Source organism: Artemia franciscana, chromosome 2 (assembly GCF_032884065.1).
Source record: "Artemia franciscana chromosome 2, ASM3288406v1, whole genome shotgun sequence".
In the NCBI taxonomy this organism is placed as follows: domain Eukaryota; kingdom Metazoa; phylum Arthropoda; class Branchiopoda; order Anostraca; family Artemiidae; genus Artemia; species Artemia franciscana.
In genome coordinates, this window is record NC_088864.1 from 33,480,762 (window position 1) to 33,501,952 (window position 21,191).

A 21,191-nucleotide genomic window follows, 5' to 3' on the forward strand; every position below is an offset into this window, starting at 1 on the left:
TCAGCTATATACTTGCTTTTTCATAATTTTTACCCAGAAAGACTTCTACATTGAAAAGATAGACCGCAATCCAGGCTTTTGGACCGAAAAGATTTTTCCCAAGCTGAAAGGATTCTTCATTGATGCTTTGATCCCAAAGTTCCACAGGGGGTTCCAATACAAGAGCCGTACTTATAAGATTAATCGTCTAGTACCGGTAACAGGAAAATTCATTTTCCTTACATTCTATCCTTCTTTGTAGTTACATACTTAATTGTATTGTCATTTGAAATAAAATACCTTTGTTTATATTGCTTGTCCTCCAACTTTATCAAACAGTTCGTAGTAACGAACTGTAGTAAAGAGCGACCCGGCTCAATAGTAACCGAAACTCTAAAAAATGGAATTTTGGTACCAATAGCTACATCAAAAGAATCGCATTTTAATGCTGATTTTAAATATATTAAATAAAAAAACAAGTTTTTTCAACTGAAAGTAAGGAGCGACATTAAAACTTAAAACGAACAGAAATTACTTCGTATATAAAAGGGGCTGCTTCTTCATCAACGCCCCGCTCTTTACGCTAAAGTTTGACTCTTTCTCCCAACTCTTCTTTTTAAAACAGTAAAAAACTTTAGCGTAAAGAGCGGGGCGTTGATGAGGAAGCAGCCCCTTTTATATACGAAGTAATTTGTGTCCGTTTTAAGTTTTAATGTCGCTCCTTACTTTCAGTTGAAAAAACTTGTTTTTTTATTTAATTTCTGAATGTTTTTGAATAAATGCATGTTTTGATTTTGGCTCTCCGCAGAGTAATAATTGAAACAAAATTTGAATTTTTTTTTTTTTTTTTTTTTGCTGAATGGCTTACTCATAATTTTGATCGAATGATTTTGGGAAAAAAGAGCGGGGGAGGAAGCCTAGTTGCCCTCCAATTTTTTGGTTAATAAAAAAAGGCAACTAGAAATTTAATTTATTACGAATGGTTTTATAAGTAAAAGATATACGTAACTTATAAACTAGCTTACGTGAAGAATTTTTTTTCTCATATTTTTATTACACATATGAGAGGGTTCACCCCGTCGTCAGTACCTCTCTCTTTACACTAAATCTTAAATTTTGGCCCAATTAATTAAGAATGACCCCTGAATCACAAAAGCCGTAGAATAAATAGTTGACATTACTAAAAATACTTTAGCGTAAAGAGCGAGGTATTAGGAGGAGGTGAGCCCCTCATATGGGTAATAATTTCTGTTCGTTTTAAGTTTTGATGCTGCTCCTTACTTCCAGCTGAAAAAAAACTTTTTCATATATATTTTTTCATTGTTTTTTTTTAATAATGTTAGTAAATCCTGCGCTCCCTTCATGGAAATTTTCTTCCCCCATGACCAAGTCCTCGATGGAAAGTTCCCCCAGTATATCCCCCTCTTTTCGACCCCTCTCCCCGACCAAAAAATTCTCCTGAAAACACCTGTACACTTCCCAATAACCATTACTATATGTAAGCACTGGTCAAAGTTTTTAACTTGTAACCCCTCCCACGGAGACTATGGAGGAGTAAGTCGTCTCCAAAGACATAGTTATAAGGTTTTTCGACTACGTTGAATAAAATGGCTATCTCAGAATTTTGATCCGTTGACTTTGGGAAAATAATTAGCGTGGGAGGGGGCCTAGGTGCCCTCCAATTTTTTTCGTCGCTTAAAAAGGGCACTAGAACTTTTTATTTCCGTTTGAATGAGCCCTCTCGCAACATTCTAGGACAATTTGGTGGATACGATCACCCCTGGAAAAAAAAACAAAACAAAAAAAAACAAATAAACACGCATCCGTGATCTGCCTAAAAGTCATAGAACACTACTGTAGAAATTTCAAGCTCCTATCTGCAAAATGTGGAATTTTGTATTTTTTGTCAGAAGGCAGATCACAGATGCGTGTTTATTTGTTGTTTTTTTTTCAGGGGTGATCGTATCAACCCAGTGGCCCTAGAATGCTGCAAAAGGGCTCATTCTAACGGAAATGAAAAGTTCTAGTGCCTTTTTTAAGTGACCAAAATCTCGGAGGGCACCTAGGCCCCCGTCCCACGCTAAATATTTTTCCAAAGTAACCGGATCAAAATTCTGAGATAGCCATTTTATTCAGCGTAGTCGGAAATCCTTATAACTAAATCCTTATAAGTGTACAGACGTCTTCAGGGGCGTTTTCATTTGGTCTGGGGCAGGGTTGAGAAGAGAGGGATATGCTGGGGAAACTTTTCATGGAGGAAGAAAATTTCCATGAAGGGAGCGCAGGATTTCCTACTATTATTAAAAAAAAAACAATGAAAAAATAAATATGACAAAGTTTTTTCAACTGAAAGTGAGGAGCAGCATTAAAACTTAAAAGGAACAGAAATTATTACGCATATGAGGGGCTCACCTCCTCCTAATACCTCGCTCTCTACGCTAAAGTATTTTTAGAATTTCAACTATTTATTCTACGGCTTTTGTAATTCAGGGGTCATTCTTAAGAAATCGGGACAAAATTTAAGCTCTAGTGTGAAGAGGGAGGTACTGTTGAGGGGGTGAGCCCCCCTCATATATGTAATAAAAATGTGAGAATACAGAAGTTCCTTACGTAAGCTAATTTGTAAGTTACGTATGTCTTTAACAAGTAAAATTTATTTTTACTAATAATTTTACTAATAAAAAAATTCGTAAGAAATTAAAAGTTCTAGTTGCCTTTTCAGGTAACCAAATAATCGGAGAGCAACTATACCTCCTTCCTCGCTCCTATTTTTTTCTCAAAATCGTTTGGTCAAAACTATGAGAAACCCATTTAGCCAAAAAAATAAATACCCAAATTTCGTTTTAATTATTCATCTGTGGAGAGCATAAATCAAAACATGCATTGATTAAAAAACGTTAAGAAATTAAATTAAATAAAAACAAGTGTTTTTAACTGAAAGTAAAGAGTGACATTAAAACATAAAACGAACAGAAATTACTTCATATATGAAAGCGGCTGTCTCCTCATCAATGCCCCGGTCTTCACGCTAAAGTCTGACTCTTCCTCTTAACTCTATTTTCTAAAACAGTAAAAAACTTCAGCGTAAAGAGCGGGGCGTTCATGAGGAAGCAGTCCCTTTCATATACGAAGTAATTTCTGTTCGTCTTAAGTTTTAATGTCACTCCTTACTTTCAGTTTTATTTTTTTTTAATTTAATTTGTAAGAAAACTTTGGTTTTCTAAGAATCCTCGAAGAAAGCTTTCAACTAAGTTCGCTGTTTAGTTTCGAATTAATGAAATGAGGTATTTTAAATAGCCTATCCCTAGGAAATAAAGTGGAAAAAACAATAAATTTTAAAATGCATTCTATGCATGCCGTCACAGTTGCATATACATGGGTATTTTGTACTTGAGAATGATAGTGCTCTTTTGCTCATTTTCTAATCTCCCTTGGTCGGTAACCAAGCTTTGCAAGACACTGTCAAATATATTATTATTTCTCGGCTGAAGCATCTCACCAAAGGAAGCTGTCAATCAAAACCTTTGACAAGACTTGATAATTGGTGCTATTTGAAGTTTTGACAATCGACGATCTCTAGAGAATTAAAAGACAGAAGGGTAACCTTACTTTAATTCTGAAGCTCGATGTTTTCAAGTTCACTTAATCACGGCCTTAACCTTGTATTCTTCATAATAATATGACTTCGCATTTTATTTTTCCTAAAATGTTGGAATCAAAGCAACAGACGTAGCAAAGTTATACTTTCTTATGAGAAGTTTAAAATTTATTGCAGTATTACGGCAGAAATCGATCTACAGAACATTCTGAGCCAAAGGTTAACAGAGGTCCCTAAGATCCAGATCTATACACAACGGCCTCTGCAAAGGACTGCCTCGACCCTTTCAGGCTACCTGCAAGACTGGGGATCTTGCGGTCAATTCTATTCCCACCTGAAGAGTGGCATCCCACTCCTCAAGACTCACTATTTGCACGGGATTCTGATTTGTTGATAATTCTTCCGGGCTTGTTCGATTTTGACGGGCATTTTCTAGCTTAAAAACCTCTTCCTAGCTAATTTATCTACTATGGGATAGCTCCCCGTAGTAGCATAATATTTTGTAGGTATGAATATACAATGGGTAGGAGGTAATAGGCTTGGAACCGTCTGTGCAGGATTTTGACTCTTGTTGATAGAAGAGCATCACCAAGTGCTGAAAACCATGCTGTGACTTAGATGGGACCAAGATTGCACAAAGCCTCCATTCACACTAAAGATCCCAGGGACTCTTGCTCTCCGGTTCTAAGCCGCCTTAAGCGCTTCGTTGTAGACTTGAGAAAATATCTTTTTGTCCTGCACTGGTATCTGAGATCATTGCTTTTCCTGAGGCCAAAATAGTTTCAATGATTTGAATAACATGAAAATCGGAGCTTGGAATGTTACTACGTTAAAAAATGACTATATAACGACATTTTGACTGATGAATTTCGACGATTCGAACTGGACTTATTGGGAATAAGTGAAGATAAAAAGATGACGCTGAGTAGCAAAAAGGTTGATCAGGTGGACAGCTTCACTTGCCTAGGTAGTATTATAAGTAAAGACAGTGGGAGCAGTGAAGATCTTAAAAGTAGAATAGGCGAGGCTCAGGGGTTTTTTCACTGTTAAAAAAAGTTTCACTTGAATGCAACTTCAAACTTTTCACTGTTAAGAATAGGAAGATAATTCTGCAAACCAAGATTAAAATACTGGAGGCCAGTATCATGAAAATGGTCAAATATGGTTCTGAAGCATGTGTGCTCAAAAAGTAGATGAAGATTTGCTAGAGGTTTTCCAGAAAAATTGCAGACGGACTGTTCTGGGCACTCGACTGACTGACTGTATTTTAAACACTAGACTGTACAAAGTGTGGTCCAATCCCGCTTTCTAGGGGTATAATAAGAGAATTGTTAAGATGGCTAGGGCACGCTCGGTGGAGGAAGGATGAGAGATTACCAAAGATTTTCATTTTCGGCCAACCGTTCACGGCTTAACGGAAAGCAAGTCGTCTGCGGTTGGGATGGGAGGATGTCATAAAGAAAGATTTAAGCGAAATTGGAAATTTCGAGGAGTGTGTAAAGAGGGAGGCTTTGAATGAAATGGGATGTAAGAGGAGCATGCGTAGATATGTTTGCTTCAGGTGGATTGGTGCTAGAGTGAGAGTGAGTTAGTTTAGTAAGTTACTTTTCCTAGGACATACTTTTCCAAGTATATAAACTCAATATATGTTTTACTTTTTTATTTTATTAGAGGTGGGTATTTTCAGTTTCAGAGGCACGCTGGTACCTTTATGGTGACAGTACTGGCTCCTTTTCTAGACACAGTTCCATAGTCCAACAAAACATCGTGAACATCTAGAAAATTCAATAGAATACTGTTTGTTTGTTTTTAGCACTGTCATCGTAAATTCATCGACATGCATATCTATGATTAATAAAAAAAAAACTTTTCCAATTACAGACTAATACAAATTAAAATATTTGAAGTGCAAGAAAAGGTACTTGAAACGGAGAAAATCTGTATATTAAAAAGGAAAAAACCACAAAACACTTTTATCGTAAAACATAAATCTTGAAAAAACAAACGAAATATAGGCCTAATAAAGCTTCATATTGGACTTGCTCCCACTTGTAACAACTCCGTTTTCTGGATATATCTCCTCGGCTATGCAAGTATAGTTTCCTTTATCGGATAGCTGTAAATTTTTTACTGTTAAGGTGGATATTACTCTGCCATCTTCTTTATGGTCACTGATTATGTTTGAGCGCCCACTCTAGAAATAAAGTAAACAAAATATTAGGAAGGTTAATTGAAACACAAATGACAAAATTAAGAGGGGTTAGCATTCAGAGAAGAACATCGTTTTAAGGAGAGCTAGAATGTTCTGAAGAAAAAGCTCAACGGATGTTTCGGAGGAGAAATAAGTTGATTAAATCCTACAAAATTGAAAAGTAGTTTTGCGCTTAAACCAACCTGCTTATATATTCAATCACCCAATTGGCCTTTCAACAAAAAAAAACAAAAGTAAAACCATAATAATATGAATTTATCAAATTACTCATGCCAAGGAAGTACAGAGGGAACGAAAAATAAGATCGAATGACAACGCTTTTTAATTATATTAAAACTACCCTGTAAAAGATAGTTAAAAATAGAAAACCAAATATAACCAGTAGAGTAAATAGGTAAGTTTGACACAAAATCTTTCCTATATCTTAACTTACACAATATTTCCTGATTCCGATAACCACACAGTATTTCCCTGTCTTGTGACTTTTTCCTTTTAAATTTTGATCAGATATAAGAACTGTGGACAGATATAACTTTTAAAGAGATTAATAGCAAGGCATAAAACAGATTGTTTTCGACCATTAGAAATGTAAAAATAAAATTCGACGGTGTAGAGGCTAGAAGTTGAATTAACAAATATTTAATACAAGAAGTTTCATTGAGTCATTATGGAACCTCTAAAACAGGAACATATCTCAACACCTGAGTTTGAAAAAATTTGTTAGTATACCCTGCTAATGATTTCTTTAAAAGTTGTATCACTCCTAAGTTCTTGCACCTAACACAACTTTAAAAGGAAAACTAATTTGCAGAAGTTTCTCAAGCCTTTACCAAGAAAATGACTGTGTTCTAACCATCTATTCTTGCTTTCACTTTTCTCTCCGTAGTGGACATGAAACCAAATTTTCCAACTTTCTACTATCACCAGTTAGAAAGTAGCAAAGGAAAAGATCTAATTTCTTTGGTGCCTGGGTCAGATAGCGGGTGCATATATTAAGTATCTTTCGATTTTAGTCTAAATTTGATATGAAACTGGTACCTGCCAGTTTGCCTGATAGAACGGAGTTTTCCACTTTAAAGTCAAAACATGACTAAATGGAACAAGAGCTTAGGTATCTAACGTAAGATAATCCTCTTCGACAAACACCCTACTTCTACTAAATGACTGTAGGCTCTGTTTCAGTTACTAGCAAAAACCATCTTATTTTCTCTCTTGGCAAGAATTACACACAGCTTTCTAAAATTTAGAATTACATTCATTTTTCTGGCCTGAGGTCCACATTTTCCAAACAACCACAAAGGTTAGGTCCTTTCCACTTTCTCACAATAAGCTTAAATCCATGAACTAGGAAAGAAAAAAAGAAAGACAGAACAAAATCAAAGTTTTGGTCCTGCAGCATGAACAGTTTGTAATGTTAGTGAGCATAAAAAGAATGCCTGCGTTTTCATGTGAACATGTTTGAGACAATTGCACAGCTGGCGTGGACTAAACAATTTAAATTTTTTATTCTTTCGATTCTTTCCTTTTTTTCTTCAATCATTTTGAAATCTGAGTGACCAAGAGGAAGAGTTTTTATGCCATCTTCAACTACTTATGACTTGTTAGCAAGGCCAAAAATTTGCATTCTTTAGTGCTTCGTAGTATACAGCTTAAAAACTTTGCTGTTCTGACCATCATGATTTGAACTCTAATAGCTACATTCTCAAGCAGTCAAATCTTTCTTAATCGAGTGGGAATTTAATCCTTTTGTAGCTCACTTTAGAGACCCATTTAAATTACAACTAAGTAGAATTTGAGCCCTCCTATGAAAATTTCATCAAAATAGCCGATGCCCAGTTCATTTTATATCTTTCTTAATTCGTTGTCCTTTTGACTGTTGACGGTATAAAAATACTTCTCTGGGTCCCAATTTGAAAAGTCGCTGATGGTCGAAAATGGGGTGAGGTCAGGCCTGCGTGCAGATTTTGCTAGTTTATCTATTCAAACAGACTATCTGTGGTCATGTACATAAGCTTCATTTTACTCGTACATACTCTTTTGTAAACTGCAGAATTAAATGATCTCAGAAAAACTTCAGCCCCATATTCTATTGTCTGCTACGCCCCAACAAACCAAACAGCCTCAGATGAGGTGAAAGATCGTTTTTACGCCCAGCTGTCTAGCATCCTAGCAAAATTATCCCCTCATGATGTTTTAACCCTTCTTGGCGACTTCAACGGCACTGTCAAAGATACAGACGGTGTTTGGAACAGTGTTCTAGGACCTGTAACACCCGACTACTTGAACGACAATGGGCTAGGGCTCCTTCAGCTGTGCAACATGCACGATCTCGTGATCACCAACACCCTTTTCCAAAGGAAAGAAGTTCACAAATATACCTGGTATAGCAATGACGGACGAACAAGAAAGATGTTAGATTACATAATCATGTCCCGACGCTGGCGTTCCTCTATAACTAATTGCCGAACTTACAGAAGTGCAGAATTGGGAAACAACGACCACAGGCTTGTCGTTTCTAACCTTAGACTACGCCTGAAAGCCCAGAAATGTGACAACCGTCCTCCCAAATTAGACTTGAACAATCTCACAAATTCCAATACGTGCCATGTCTATGCTGTCTCCATCTCAAACCGTTTCGACTGTCTTGTTCAAATTTCAGAATCTGAAGAAGTATGGCAACCATTCAAGGACGGCGTATTGCTTTCGGCCGAAAGTACTATTGGTCGTCTGAAACCCAGAAAAAAGTCCTGGATATCGCAGGAAACTCTATATATATTATTGAACAGCGTCGCAGAGCACGCCTAGCGAAGGACATGGTTACCTACAGACGTCTAAATGGCGTAAGAAATAAATTCCTCCACAGAGACAGAAAGCTGTTCGCCGAAAAAAAGGCAGCTGATCTCGAGGAGGCCGCCATAAAGGGTGACACATGCGCTTTATACAAACACCTTCGGGATCTTACAGATGGAAAGCCATCCTCTCTAGGCCCTATCGTATCTAATGATGGAAATATTATCACTGACGAGAGCGCTCAACTGTCCGCCTGTAAGGATCACTTCTCTTCACTTCTAACCCTGGACTATGTTAGCCAACCCGACCCTGACCTTCTTCAAGTTGAATCCAACACCCCTGAGCCCCGTGTGAAAGTATGCACCACCGCTTCACCTCTACAGAAATCTTGAATTCTCAGAAACGGATGGAAAATAACCGAGCCCCAGGAGTCTGTGGTATCCCTGCAGAACTCCTGAAATATGGTGGGGCAGCGACCCTTCTCCGGCTCCAAGTACTTTTTTCCATAGTATTTCGTACAGAATGGATTCCAAAAGACTGGCGAGCGGGCATCATTCTGCCTCTCTGGAAACGGAAAGGCAGTCGCAGAATAAGCTCTAACTATCGTGGCATCACACTCCTCTCTGTGCCCAGGAAGCTCCTCGTTATGACCCTCCTGGACCGCTGTACCACTTTCCTCAGAAGCCAACAAAGAATCCAACAGGCTGGCTTCATGCCAGGAAGGTCCACCGTGGAGCAAATATTCACAATGCGGCAGCTGATAGAAAAGACTCGAGAATTTCAAAAAAAAGCATATGTTGCCTTTGTGGATTTCAAGGCTGCTTTCGATTCTGTCGACCGGCAATCACTCTGGCTCATATTGAAAACAACGGGACTACCAGCAAAGTACTGCAACCTTTTCGAGTGGCTCCACAAAGGTACTGAGAGCTACGTGCAAGTCAATGGCAGACGCAGCTCATCTTTTGAAATCAATACTGGAGTCCGTCAAGGTTGTGCTGCTGCCCCAGAACTATTTAATTGTGTCATTGACTACATTATGACTCGGACCATAAACTGCCTCCAGTTTGGGTTGCATTACGGTGATAGAGTACTTTCAGACGCTGACTATGCCGATGACCTTGCTCTTGTCTCCGATTCACCGTCGAAGCTCACAGAAGCCATACAAATTTTTGCTGATGAAGCCTTAAAGATAGGGCTGTCGATTAATTGGCAGAAGACAAAAGTGATGTTTGTTGAACCCCGCAATTCGCCGCGTCCCCCGCCAGTCCTAATGGTCGGTGAAAAACCAGCTGAGATTGTTGAGGAATTTACATACCTTGGCTCTATCCTCTCAAATGACGGATCAATCCTTAAAGATCTAATCCTTAAAGACCAAAGCCTCAGCAGTAGTGGGAAGACTAAGTGCCCTTTGGAGGAAACTTTCTATCAGCCGTAGGACCAAGATGCGCATATACAATGCTTCGGTGGGATCCGTGCTTCTTTACGGAGCCGAAACTTGGCCAGCCACTCGGTCTGTGCTTAGCACCGTAAATATAGCTCAAACAAAACACCTTCGCCGCATTGAAGGACTACGTTGGCACGATTTTGTTAGCAACGAGAACCTCTTGGCGTTAACTGGTCAAACGCCCTTCTCAGTCCAACTCGCCCAACGAACACTACGAAGGTACGGACATCTCCTTCGCATGCCCCCCCGATACTCCCGCACGAACGATTTTTGACTTAGATCCTGTGCTGCACAGCGGGAAACGCCCAAGAGGTCGTCCCCCAACCAGATGGAAGGACACGACAGGTGCCTTCTTAGTCATGGCAAATATTCAGGAGGATGTCCGCATCCTTGCAAGAGACCGGTCCAAATGGAGGCACCATGTAGCATCACTTTCGACGCCGGAAGCATTTCGGCAGGAGCATTAAGTCAAGTAAGTCATATTCTATGAGACTTTGGCGCATGAAGAAAAAATTTAAATCTTATGTCATGCACTCCGTTTTTTCGAGGCTAGCTACTACAGTGCAATCCTAACGTTTCCATTCCTGCTCAACACGCCTGCTAGAAATTTTATTATTGAAAATTTGAATAGCTTTATCTGAATTACAATCTGAAGCGAGCAATTTTTGAATAGTATCAACCTGACCTCATGATTCATTATCGAATTCAGGAGGACACCTTTCTTTAGGCGTAGTGATGCCAGTAGCTTTTCACTGGAAATCCAAGGCATCTTTGCCTGCTTAACCCTTCTTTGATTCAAGGGTGACAATTCTTTGAAACGGATTTTCTTCTAGGAAAATGGATTTTGAAACTCTGGAAAGTAGCACGGACTCTTTAGGATGTCTTTTACCATCATAAAGTGTCAATAATTTCTGTTTTCTTCAACTATTTTGAAGTTCGGGTGATCAAAGAACTCAAGTACGTGGTAAACTCCATTGGGCATACATTTTGCACACATACATTGATCATAGAGGGCATTTGCGTCGAGGCAAAGGCTGGAGTTAGCGTTTTCAGGGTTGTCCAGACCATATGTTATATACCAGTCGCTATGAAACACCAAACCGCTGTTATGACTCTTTCTATGAGCAGGTAATTTTCCAGATATATAATTATCTAAATTTTGTGGTGTTCTATCGTTTTGGGATTGATTTCGTAGGCTAGAGAAGGTGAGCTCAAGTGACACTTCGGTTGCTGTTGATGTAGCACTAATACGCTATTATTAAATTCCATGAAAACATCCAAAAGCGATAAAACTGCGAAGGGAGGTAACTTGAACTATAATCCCATAAATTGCTGTAATCAAACTTATTCCAAACCCTATGAACAAATTCACAGTCTTCGTTTGAAATTTCCAATTGTTCCAAATCATTTAAAAAATCTCCCTTGCCTAGGAATATTTTTCTTCGAAATATTAAAACAAATCAATGTGGGAATTTGGAAACACATCTTTGGGAGTGAGTATTAAAAATACTTCGCCAAATTTAAGTTTTGCTAAAAAATAGGAAAACTCTTGAGATTCCCACATTTTTGCGTTCGAACAGGGCAATTGAGTGACTTTGGAAGAAAATTAAAAGCTTCAAAGAGCTGAGCAGTGTATTTCCCGCCCAATCTTATTCCTTCCACTATGCTATGATACTGCCAGTGACATAAAATTTTTACTAGTCTTTGCAATTAGAAAGAATTAAAAATTTTGCTATTGGCATGAATTTGAATTCCTCTAGCTTGGAAACCTCTTAAATTGGGTGTCTAAGGTGTGTGACGGATTGTGAAAGCCAACTCGGGTATAGAATTTGTTCCTTATAATTGAGTTGTCAACCACTATTTGCCAAAGCTATTAGACACTCTGTTAAATAATCATTGTAAAAAACTGACTTTTACCCTTTAGTTTGAAGGGTTTCTTCTTTCAGTGGCTTCTAACAAATTAAACATTTTTTTCGTAGATTTGTTCAAAACCCCATCTAAATTTTCTAGCAGCTTCTTCAGAACCTCAGCGTGGCAAGAAGGTCTTGGATGGTCAGTATGCTTGACTGGCTACTTTGTTTTGATTAAATGCAGTACCAGCCAAGGCTGCAGGTTCATTTCAAATCTTCATTAAGAGGTATCGAACTTTTTTGCCTTTTGTATGATCGACTCAAAATACGCAAATACTTTTTACTGCATTGCTAGTCTGTGAGGATAATTTATAAGCCCACTTATAATTTATGAACATTTTTTTTTGCTAGTTTTATTTATTTTTGTTATATATCTGTCATTGATTCAGCATATTCACCTCTGAAGTGTCTCCTCTTCTCGACTAAAAACTGGAATTTCTCTAAACTGGCCGTAAAAACTTGATTTTTCTTATCCTATTCCGTTTCATCATGTCTTCTAAGGATTTTCTTTGAGCCGTCAATAAATTGGCCTTTTACATTTTGTATACTGTAGATAGTAGCTTCAAGTTATAGGACTATAAACATCTTACTAAAGAGTTGGTTTTCTAATTAAAATCCCCCCTCTTTAGCAAGAATCTAACCCTGATATAAAAGTCCACTAGTGCCAGATACAGGATCTGTTTCGCTACTACTTTCCCTGATATGTGAAGCTGCTCCTCCACTATGATTTGTAGGGCCACCCATAGTCCTCACAGATGTGTCACCATTTTGATCAAAGATTGAATCAGCAATCGCTGGTCTTAATCAAGTATTTTTTCACAATTGATACAATCTCCCACTGAAAATTTCAGTGAAATACCTAAGTCCTTGGTAAACTGTTATCTAGTTTAGATATGCTGCCTTCGCCAACATCTTTCTTTAAATCTTCGCTATTAGATTCTGCCGCAAAGTCTTTTTTCTGCGTTAACGGCTCGTTTTTCTCATTCTTTGAAGTGCTATCATCTAATGTAGGTCCGTTTTAATTATCTGCTTGCCCAGGATAACGTCTTCGATAGAGTCAATCTAAATCTGCTTCAGAAAAATATTGTTGTCCAGGTCATTCTGAAAACCAACTACATGATGGTCCAAGAAAAATTAGAACAAACATAATCGTAAGAAGAGAAAGAACTACAAACAATTCAATACACTATAAAATATCTTTGTTAGAAGGACATGAGAAGTGATGGACCTAGCTAATTAACAATACCACTGGAAAGTCAGGAATTTTACAATTCCTAAGAAGGAAACGGTTATGAAAACTTTCCATTTTATAAAGCATATTCAAAAAACTAAGTACTAATGACATTATGCTGTTCCTACACCACGGAAGAAATCGCAAAAAAAAACAAAATTGCACCGAATTAAAATACGTTGAATTAATGGATCCTTTTCCTCGAATGGACAGGTGGCCTAGTGTACGTCGGTCACACTGTTCTCTGACTCGGGCAAGTGCTCCATATGTCTTTTTAATTTTTTCTCTGAGAGTGTGGATTTTGAGGTGTTTTGTATTTCGAATAGATTTCCCAAAAGAAAGCCCGAGATATACCAAAGACTTTTCTTCTGGAGCTACAGTTCCATCTATATTAATAGAGAGGGGACCTCTAATCAGTTGGTTAATACCAAAAATTAAAAATTTATTTTTGGGCGGTGCAATGGATAACCCTATGGAATTTAAACTCCTAGAAATCGACGTCACAACTTCCTACATCCCAGATAGATTCTCATCTTATGATAGAAGGTGATCAGCATATGAAACATGACTGATATCAAGGCCATGTAGAGTAACCAAACGTTGAAAAATCGTTGTAGGCGAGTGAAGACCTCCATTGAAAATTATATGAATAATCACTAACACCTGTTTAGCCCCTTTTTATTGGGTATCTTACTCGAAATTAAACGGCCAACTGCGATTCCAGTGATAGAATTTTGGTTCCATGGCCAAAGAGACTTGAAAATGAACGGATTCAGCTCAGATTTTATGAGAAACAAAATGGATTGGGGGTGCAATATGGAGTTGAATGCTCCAAATATATCGAGTGCTCAAGCAAATAATTCTTTCTTGGAGTACTCATTCTGACGAAGAATTGAAAGAAGTGTTCTGTGAGCATTCTGAGCACCAAGACCTCTTTGGAAACCGAACTGATTATCCCCCATATTTGCTCTATCATAAATCTGGTCCAAAATAATTTTCTCTAAAAGCTTTCTGAGAACTGAACAAATTGTAATAGGCCTGTAAGAAGAGCAATCAGAAGGATCTTATCTTGTTTTGGAATACAAGAAGTTTTTCCCACACAAAATGGTACATAATTCTGAGACAAAGCAGCTTGAAATAATAAAGAAAGATGTAAGAAGGGCTTGAGAAAGCTATGTTTCAAATATTTGGAGATGATCCCATGAAGACCCAAAGTCTTACCAGATTTCAGAAGTCGTACCCAGTTTTTAATGTCATTAGGTGAAACTGTAATGAAATTCCTAGGGGGATTTGAATCATGAAAATGCGCTAATGTTTTGATTTAAAGATCGTGTCTTAAGGAGGAGGATCAGTTGTAAAAACTGAGGGAAAATTTTTGATTCTATCGTCCACAGAAATAACATCTTGAGAAGAGGTTGGAAAGGATGTCGATTTAGACACGTAGTCCCATAAATGGGAAGGGGTATTACTGAGATTAGAGGATAGCTCAGTGATTTGATACTTTTTCCAAAAGTGGACAAGGTTACGAAATTTATTCTTATTATGCTTTGTAAGATAGAAAAGGACCCCAGACTGGGGCTTATCAGACTCAATCCACACATTACAGCAAAACCAATGATGTTCTTTTGCCTCTTTAAGGCCTGGACACGTAAACCAGCCTTTTTTCTGGTACCCCTCCTTCTTCTTTCAAGAGGAACGAAAGCAGTGGCTGCGATTATTAGAGCGTGAGCTACCTGGGTAAGATAAAGCTCAAGGTCTAGGAGATCAGATGAAAGAGAAGTAGCTAGGAGATGGAAGGGAACTTTAATTTTATATTGTAGAGAATCTAAAGTAAGCTGATAATAATGTAGATTTGTATTACTCCAAATCAGTTTATCGAACCATTTGAGCACGGGGTTAATTGGCAAGGATGAAGAGCTGATATAATAAGGCTGGATGTAATAACGGGAATTGTTTTCTTCTCTTACTGCCTTTGAAGGCCAAACCAGCGGATTAAGCTGGACAGTGCTGGATTTTTCTTTTCAACCAAAAAAATCCTATGAACTTTTGCAGTCATTTAATCTTTACGAAATATTACAATTAACGTCATTAGATAAATCAGGAGCTTCATTGGGCTTCATTATTACGAAACATGAAATAGACTGATCATCACTAAAACAAGAACTGAGTAAATCATACATATCACCCAGAAATGAAGCTCCATATAAAGAAAGTTCCATATAGTGCTGATAACCAATAGTACCTCCATTTTCTATTTCAGTTCATGTTTTATATTTCAACCCCATCCAATATTCAATAATCAACGCAATGGATAATGTAATACGAGTCAAAAACTCCCACAAACCAAAGTCACTGGCAAAAAATTTTGAAAGTAATCCAAGAATTTCAATGCACGACTCAGATGATACTAGTGCTGAATATTAACTTAGAGCCACAATCCATAAATAATCCTTAAGCTGTGATCACTTACATGTTTATTAATTCATATAACAAGTTTCAATTATAAGTTCAAAAGTATTTCACATGTTATTTATTCCGAACAGGTACAGAGTAAATCCGGCTGAAATTCAATTAAACGCTAACTAGTCAAATACCAAAACAGAACTGATGTATGGTTTTGGGGTTTTGGTCTGTCCTATCGTGAACTTTCATCACCCATGTTAATGGGAATCCATGTCCAAAATCCAAATCTTCAATGCTAATGGTTCCTTTAAATGCATGAATAAATGTCCACTACATCCAATTTTTTTGTACCCTTCCGCATGCTGGAGTATAAATACTAAATATTACACAAGGAGCCCAGGCTTTTTTTTGGGGGGGGGGGGAGTTTACAGCTGACGTTGAAAAAATGTCTCACACCCCACCTTTATTTTTTTTTTTTAATGTGATTTACGGGGAAATTTCCTATCATTGCGACAAGCTTGAAAGCTTACCATATTTGGTATTAATAAATAAATAAATTAATTAATTATCCACTAGTATCACAAATACCTATATTAAAATAACGTATTTCCACACTTGTTAAAGAAACAATTGACAAATATGCCCTGATGTCAATCTAAATAAATGTCGCACCTGTTCTTAGTTCTTGCACCTCATCTAAATTTCTCTGAAAGAAACAAGATGATGTCTTCCAGATAGAAAAATCTAGTTTGAATTTTTCCTATATTAACTACTATAACCTGGAAATTATTTTCGCTATAAAAGTTTGTTAAGCATGGGTAATATTTTTTTTCTTAATTTTGATTGTTATCATTCTCTTCAGATTCTTATAAACGTTTTGTTTCCCTGGACAGAAGCCCACAGTGAAGCATTGACAGTGTTAGTGGATGAAATTCAAAAATAATATATTTTACTGAAAATTAACGGTATTGTATAGCTTAGGTAAGAAAATTCTGAACAAGTTTTCAATCGATAAATAGAAACTATTGACAGGAGAGGTGGCAGACGTAATAAAAAAAAGCAGTAATTTTTGTATAACAATTCATATAATGAAGGGCAGAAACAAAACAAGCATCCTACAGTGGCATAGATTTCAAAAGTTTAAGGAAATTTTACAGGAACAAGACCTTCAGTTTTATAAGAGGAATGGGAGACTAACATTGGCTATAATTTTTACATATTACAGTCTCCAAAAAAGTTATTTGAAAGAAAAATCATTCTGTTTGTGCTGATTCTGCTAAACACCTGACATTATTTTTCTATGATGGTTTCTAGGATGTTTGTTCTGCAAGACTTTTCGAGTTGTACCGTTGATATATTCAATAAGTATCAATAAGTATTCACCGTTTCGACAGCATGCGGTATCTTCCAAATTAATTCTAGTATAGTTTCTGGTTTTGTATGGGATGCAGAACATTCCAAGATGAAGTTTTGGCCAACAAACCGTCTCCCTCTTGTCTTTTCCTTAATCACAAGTCTGGGACCTCTGTTTAATTGGGAGCCATTAGAAAAGTGCTCGTTCGTTTTCATTCGTCCTTTTTCTGCAGAAAAATTTATCAAATTAGTTGACACTAATCCTAATTTAACAGAAAATGTTTTAAATGGATTACAGACTATTGTTGAAAGCCTTTTCTATCCCTGAATATCTTTCCTAAACAGATAATTTAGTAAGTAAAGAAAACCCAGGTTTATATTTTAACTACGTACCAATAAGTATAATCAATAATGTCAAAGAGTAAAAAGCTGGGAGTTACTATTTGGTACAAAAATAAAGTAATTTTCCAACATCCATCGCCATTAATCTTTGGCTTACTGTGATATGTAACAAGCTAAACTGAAAGAGGGCAAGTAGTCTTTTGAGCCCATATTTTCATCCAAATACACAAAGCTAATGACCCCGTCCAAATTTCGTCAAACAATCAGTCTAATTTAGTTTATTTGTAATTTACAAAAAATAAAAAAAAATATAATTTAATAGGTATAAATTTAATAAAATTTACAATTTGGAGTACTTTTTGACAGACGGTAAATATTTTGGACTTTTTATGTGATATTTTCTCTATAAATGGTGAATTGGACCTGAATTACGATGGGATTTTGTAAAAGCCTGAGATAGTAAATCCTATTATTTTTCCCAGCACTAAAGGACAAATGTCAGAACTGATGCCAACATAGTTTTTGCTCTTTAAATTGCATAGGAAAACGTTCCGATTGATGATATCAAAAGTTCTAATACCTTTTTAAGCGCCTAGAGTTGTAACATGCCATCAATTCCCCTCTTGTCTCCGTTTTGCTTCAAGGCACCCTCGTTCCACCTTGACATCGAAATACAAATTTGCAGGTAGCCAATTTACTCAAAATATTAGAATTGTCCAATATGCATTCTCCAACGAGGCCATACCTCTAGCAACCCTGAGGGTGAGGGCACAGAAAGATACGCAAACTAAACACATTTCAAGGGCCAACAAAAATCAGGTCTTAGGTTTTCTTGTTTCCTAGTGTTTTCCAATCTCATTAAAAGTTATATTTCGAAGTCTTTGGTCAGTGTACCCCTCAATTCACAAACAAAACTAGTTTGCCTAAAAAGAAGATCCGAAAAAGGGTTAAAAAACCGTTCGCTCCGAGCGGCAGTGAATTTATATGGGATGTAATTACTTTGCGGGCACAGATCCCCCAAGAAATCCCGAAAATGGTATGAAGAGCCATTTATCCTCCAATTGGCTTTGAGACATTATCCTCAAGACTTTGAACCAATGGGACCCAAACGCAGAAATAAATACAGGCTTGCTAAAAAACGGGACCAAAAATCAAATTATTGCTTTCCCAAATGAGTGGAAACTTAGAGAAACAAACTCCAGGGCAAATTTGAACCTAATATGGAATGAAAAAATTACGTTGGGAACAGGGACCCTTGAAAATGAACTATAAAAACAATGTAAAGAGAGAAAAAGTGAGCAGAACAAATTGGAGACTAAAAGGGGTCTAAAACTTTTCTTTTAAAATCTTTAAAGTTGTGCCCTTAAGTCCCTCGTTCAAGGGAACCCTAAATAATGAGCAAAGTCTGACGCTAAGCCACGGTCCCCAAACAATGAGGTGGGAGGATATACTCATATATCTTTTGGCTAAAAGGTCCATGCACAAAAAAAAAACAAAAAACACTCGTTCACACCAAAATTGAGTGTAAAACGGGCATAGAAGTTTTTTTTTTTCAACAGCTTGAAATTTTCATTTGTAGCTCCTTGGAGCAATATGTCTCTAAAGTGCTAAGGAGTTTTAGCTTGAGGGCACGGGCCCCAAGAACAAGGACATTTGTTTTCTTTTTCTATTGATTTTAGACTAATGCCTGGAATTCCTAAGGCCAAGGTAAACTCAATTTGAAAAAAGAAGCTTGAAAAACGTGGTCCAAAACTAGAGCAAAAATGGTCAAAGAATAATATTTTGGGTATACTGAAAATTAAAACTGTACAGTTCTAAGCTCGGGGCATCGGTCCTACAGAAATGGGACCTTATAAAAAGCTAGGAAGGTCTTTATTTCTTATCAGCTTGAAGCTCATTCTTAAGTCCTTAAATTCCCCTGGCGAAAGGAGCACCAAGGAGCACAAAAATGGAAAGAAATAAGCTATTTTGCCGAAAATCGAGTATCATAACTCTTTTTACCGAGCAACCTAAATATGGCATCCACTACTCTTTGATTTGAGGAGACTCTATTGTGATAAACAAATTTGAAAGACATATATTTACCCCAGAATAGAACAAACATATTTTTTCTGAAGGACATGAACCTTACATCCGTAAAACTCTTGGCCTATCGGCCTACCTATTGCAAGGGTATAGCTTTTATTTGAAGCGTAAACTGAAAAGAATAACAACAAAAAAGAAGTGAATTTTTTCAATTTCCTTAAAAGTTACATTGTCAAGTCTTTGGGGCAAGGGAGCCCTAACACACACCAAAATTGAGCATTCGTCCACCTGAAAATGGGAGACTGTGAACGATTTGGGCATAAAAATTCTTTTCATTTAAATTTGAGGACATCCCCCCCCCCAAAAAAAGTACTAAACCTCCCTCCAACCAGCTGGTGGGCAAATTTATAATGCTGTATAATCGTCACTATAACATTCTACAGATTACCGTTCGTTTTACGTAATAGCAATCAGAATCCTCGAATTCATTCATTATGAACGATTTTACTACCACCAGACAGTTTTGCCTCTGAAAGTGAACCTGAGTCTTATTTGGTGTGCGAATCTACAAATTTTCACTCGATGGCATGTTAGGCTTACATTGTTTTCTATTGTATGAACTAGAAGAAATCATCCTTTGGCGTGCCACAATCTCCTTTGTCGCTTAAAAAGAGAACTAGAACTTTAAAATTTTCGTTCAAATAATCTGTCTATGAATATTATATGATTATCGATTCCATACAGCCACCGCTGGAAAAAAAATCAATTGGAAATACAAACAAAAATCAATATGAACATATTCTTGACTAACCTTCTCTGGAAAAGAAAATTTTCCCCTTGCCTAAAAAAATTTATTTATACTGATAATTTAGCATGGGTAGCTACAATCCTAACGACTGTTACGTATTTAGAAACAAAACATGAAAACTGAATTCTTTAAACACATTTATTGTTTTGAAACATGTAGAACTTTAGTTTTTAATGAAAGCAACCCCACCTTATTTACCAATCATTAACATGAACGGTTTGAAAAATACAAGTTTTGTTCATTTTGTACGAAGGGGGTTGAAACATTTCGTTAAAAGCTGTCAGCCAGTTTGAATTTGCTGATGTGGTTCTCACCAAGATCGCCTTTTGAGGGTGTTTCCCTTTTTCTCAGAATATATTTCTTTAGGCTAACAAATTTATTGAAAACATTAATGAAAAGGTATTTTACAATTTTAAAACCATCAACAAAAGAAGATTTCTTCTATGCATACGCTGCAATTAAATTCATTATAGGCCCTTGCTTTATGTCGGTAAACTTCGCTCGTTGTGTACAGTTTATTACCATAATTGGCTTGATTCAAGGAAAAGTTAGATTATTTCATCGGAATCTTAAAAAAACGAACAAAAAGTTACAGCACTGAAATAAATAGATTTGTAAAATATGCTTAAAAATTTTCAAAGCAGAGACTTTAATTTTACTAACTTTACGTCTGGTCATCGACAAGTTTGTTTGACAAACCTTCGATCGTTGTAATATATTAAATAAAAAAAACTAGTTTTTTTAACTGTAAGTAAGGAGCGACATTAAAACTTAAGACGAACAGAAAGTACTCCGTATATGAAATGGGTTTTCCCCTCCGCAATCCCTCGCTCTTTACGCTAAAGTTTTTAATTGTTTTGAAAATTAGAATTGTGGCAAAGAGTCAAACTTTAGCGTAAAGAGCGAGGGATTGTGGAGGGGAAAACCCATTTCATATACGGAGTAATTTCTGTTCGTTTTAAGTTTTGGTTTCGCTCCTTACTTACGGTTAAAAAAAATAGTTTTTTATTTAATTTCTGAACGTTTTTGAATTAATGCATGTTTGATTTTGGCTCTCCGCGCGTAAATTATTAAAATGAAATTTGCATACTAATTC

At 36.8% G+C, this 21,191-nt stretch overlaps 1 protein-coding gene across 1 annotated transcript in view; it reads right to left on the reverse strand.

Annotated features, from left to right (window-relative positions):
- Positions 1 to 5,499: 5,499 nt before the first annotated feature.
- The window catches only part of LOC136040352 (uncharacterized), a 66,408-nt gene continuing 50,716 nt past the window's right edge, over positions 5,500 to 21,191 (reverse strand). The window contains exons 8-9 of the mRNA XM_065724602.1: positions 16,951 to 17,147; positions 5,500 to 5,771 (exon numbers count right to left, since the gene is read on the reverse strand). Of these exons, the coding sequence (XP_065580674.1) occupies positions 5,595 to 5,771; positions 16,951 to 17,147 (374 nt within the window). The 3' untranslated portion in view covers positions 5,500 to 5,594. The remainder of the gene's footprint in view (positions 5,772 to 16,950; positions 17,148 to 21,191) is intronic.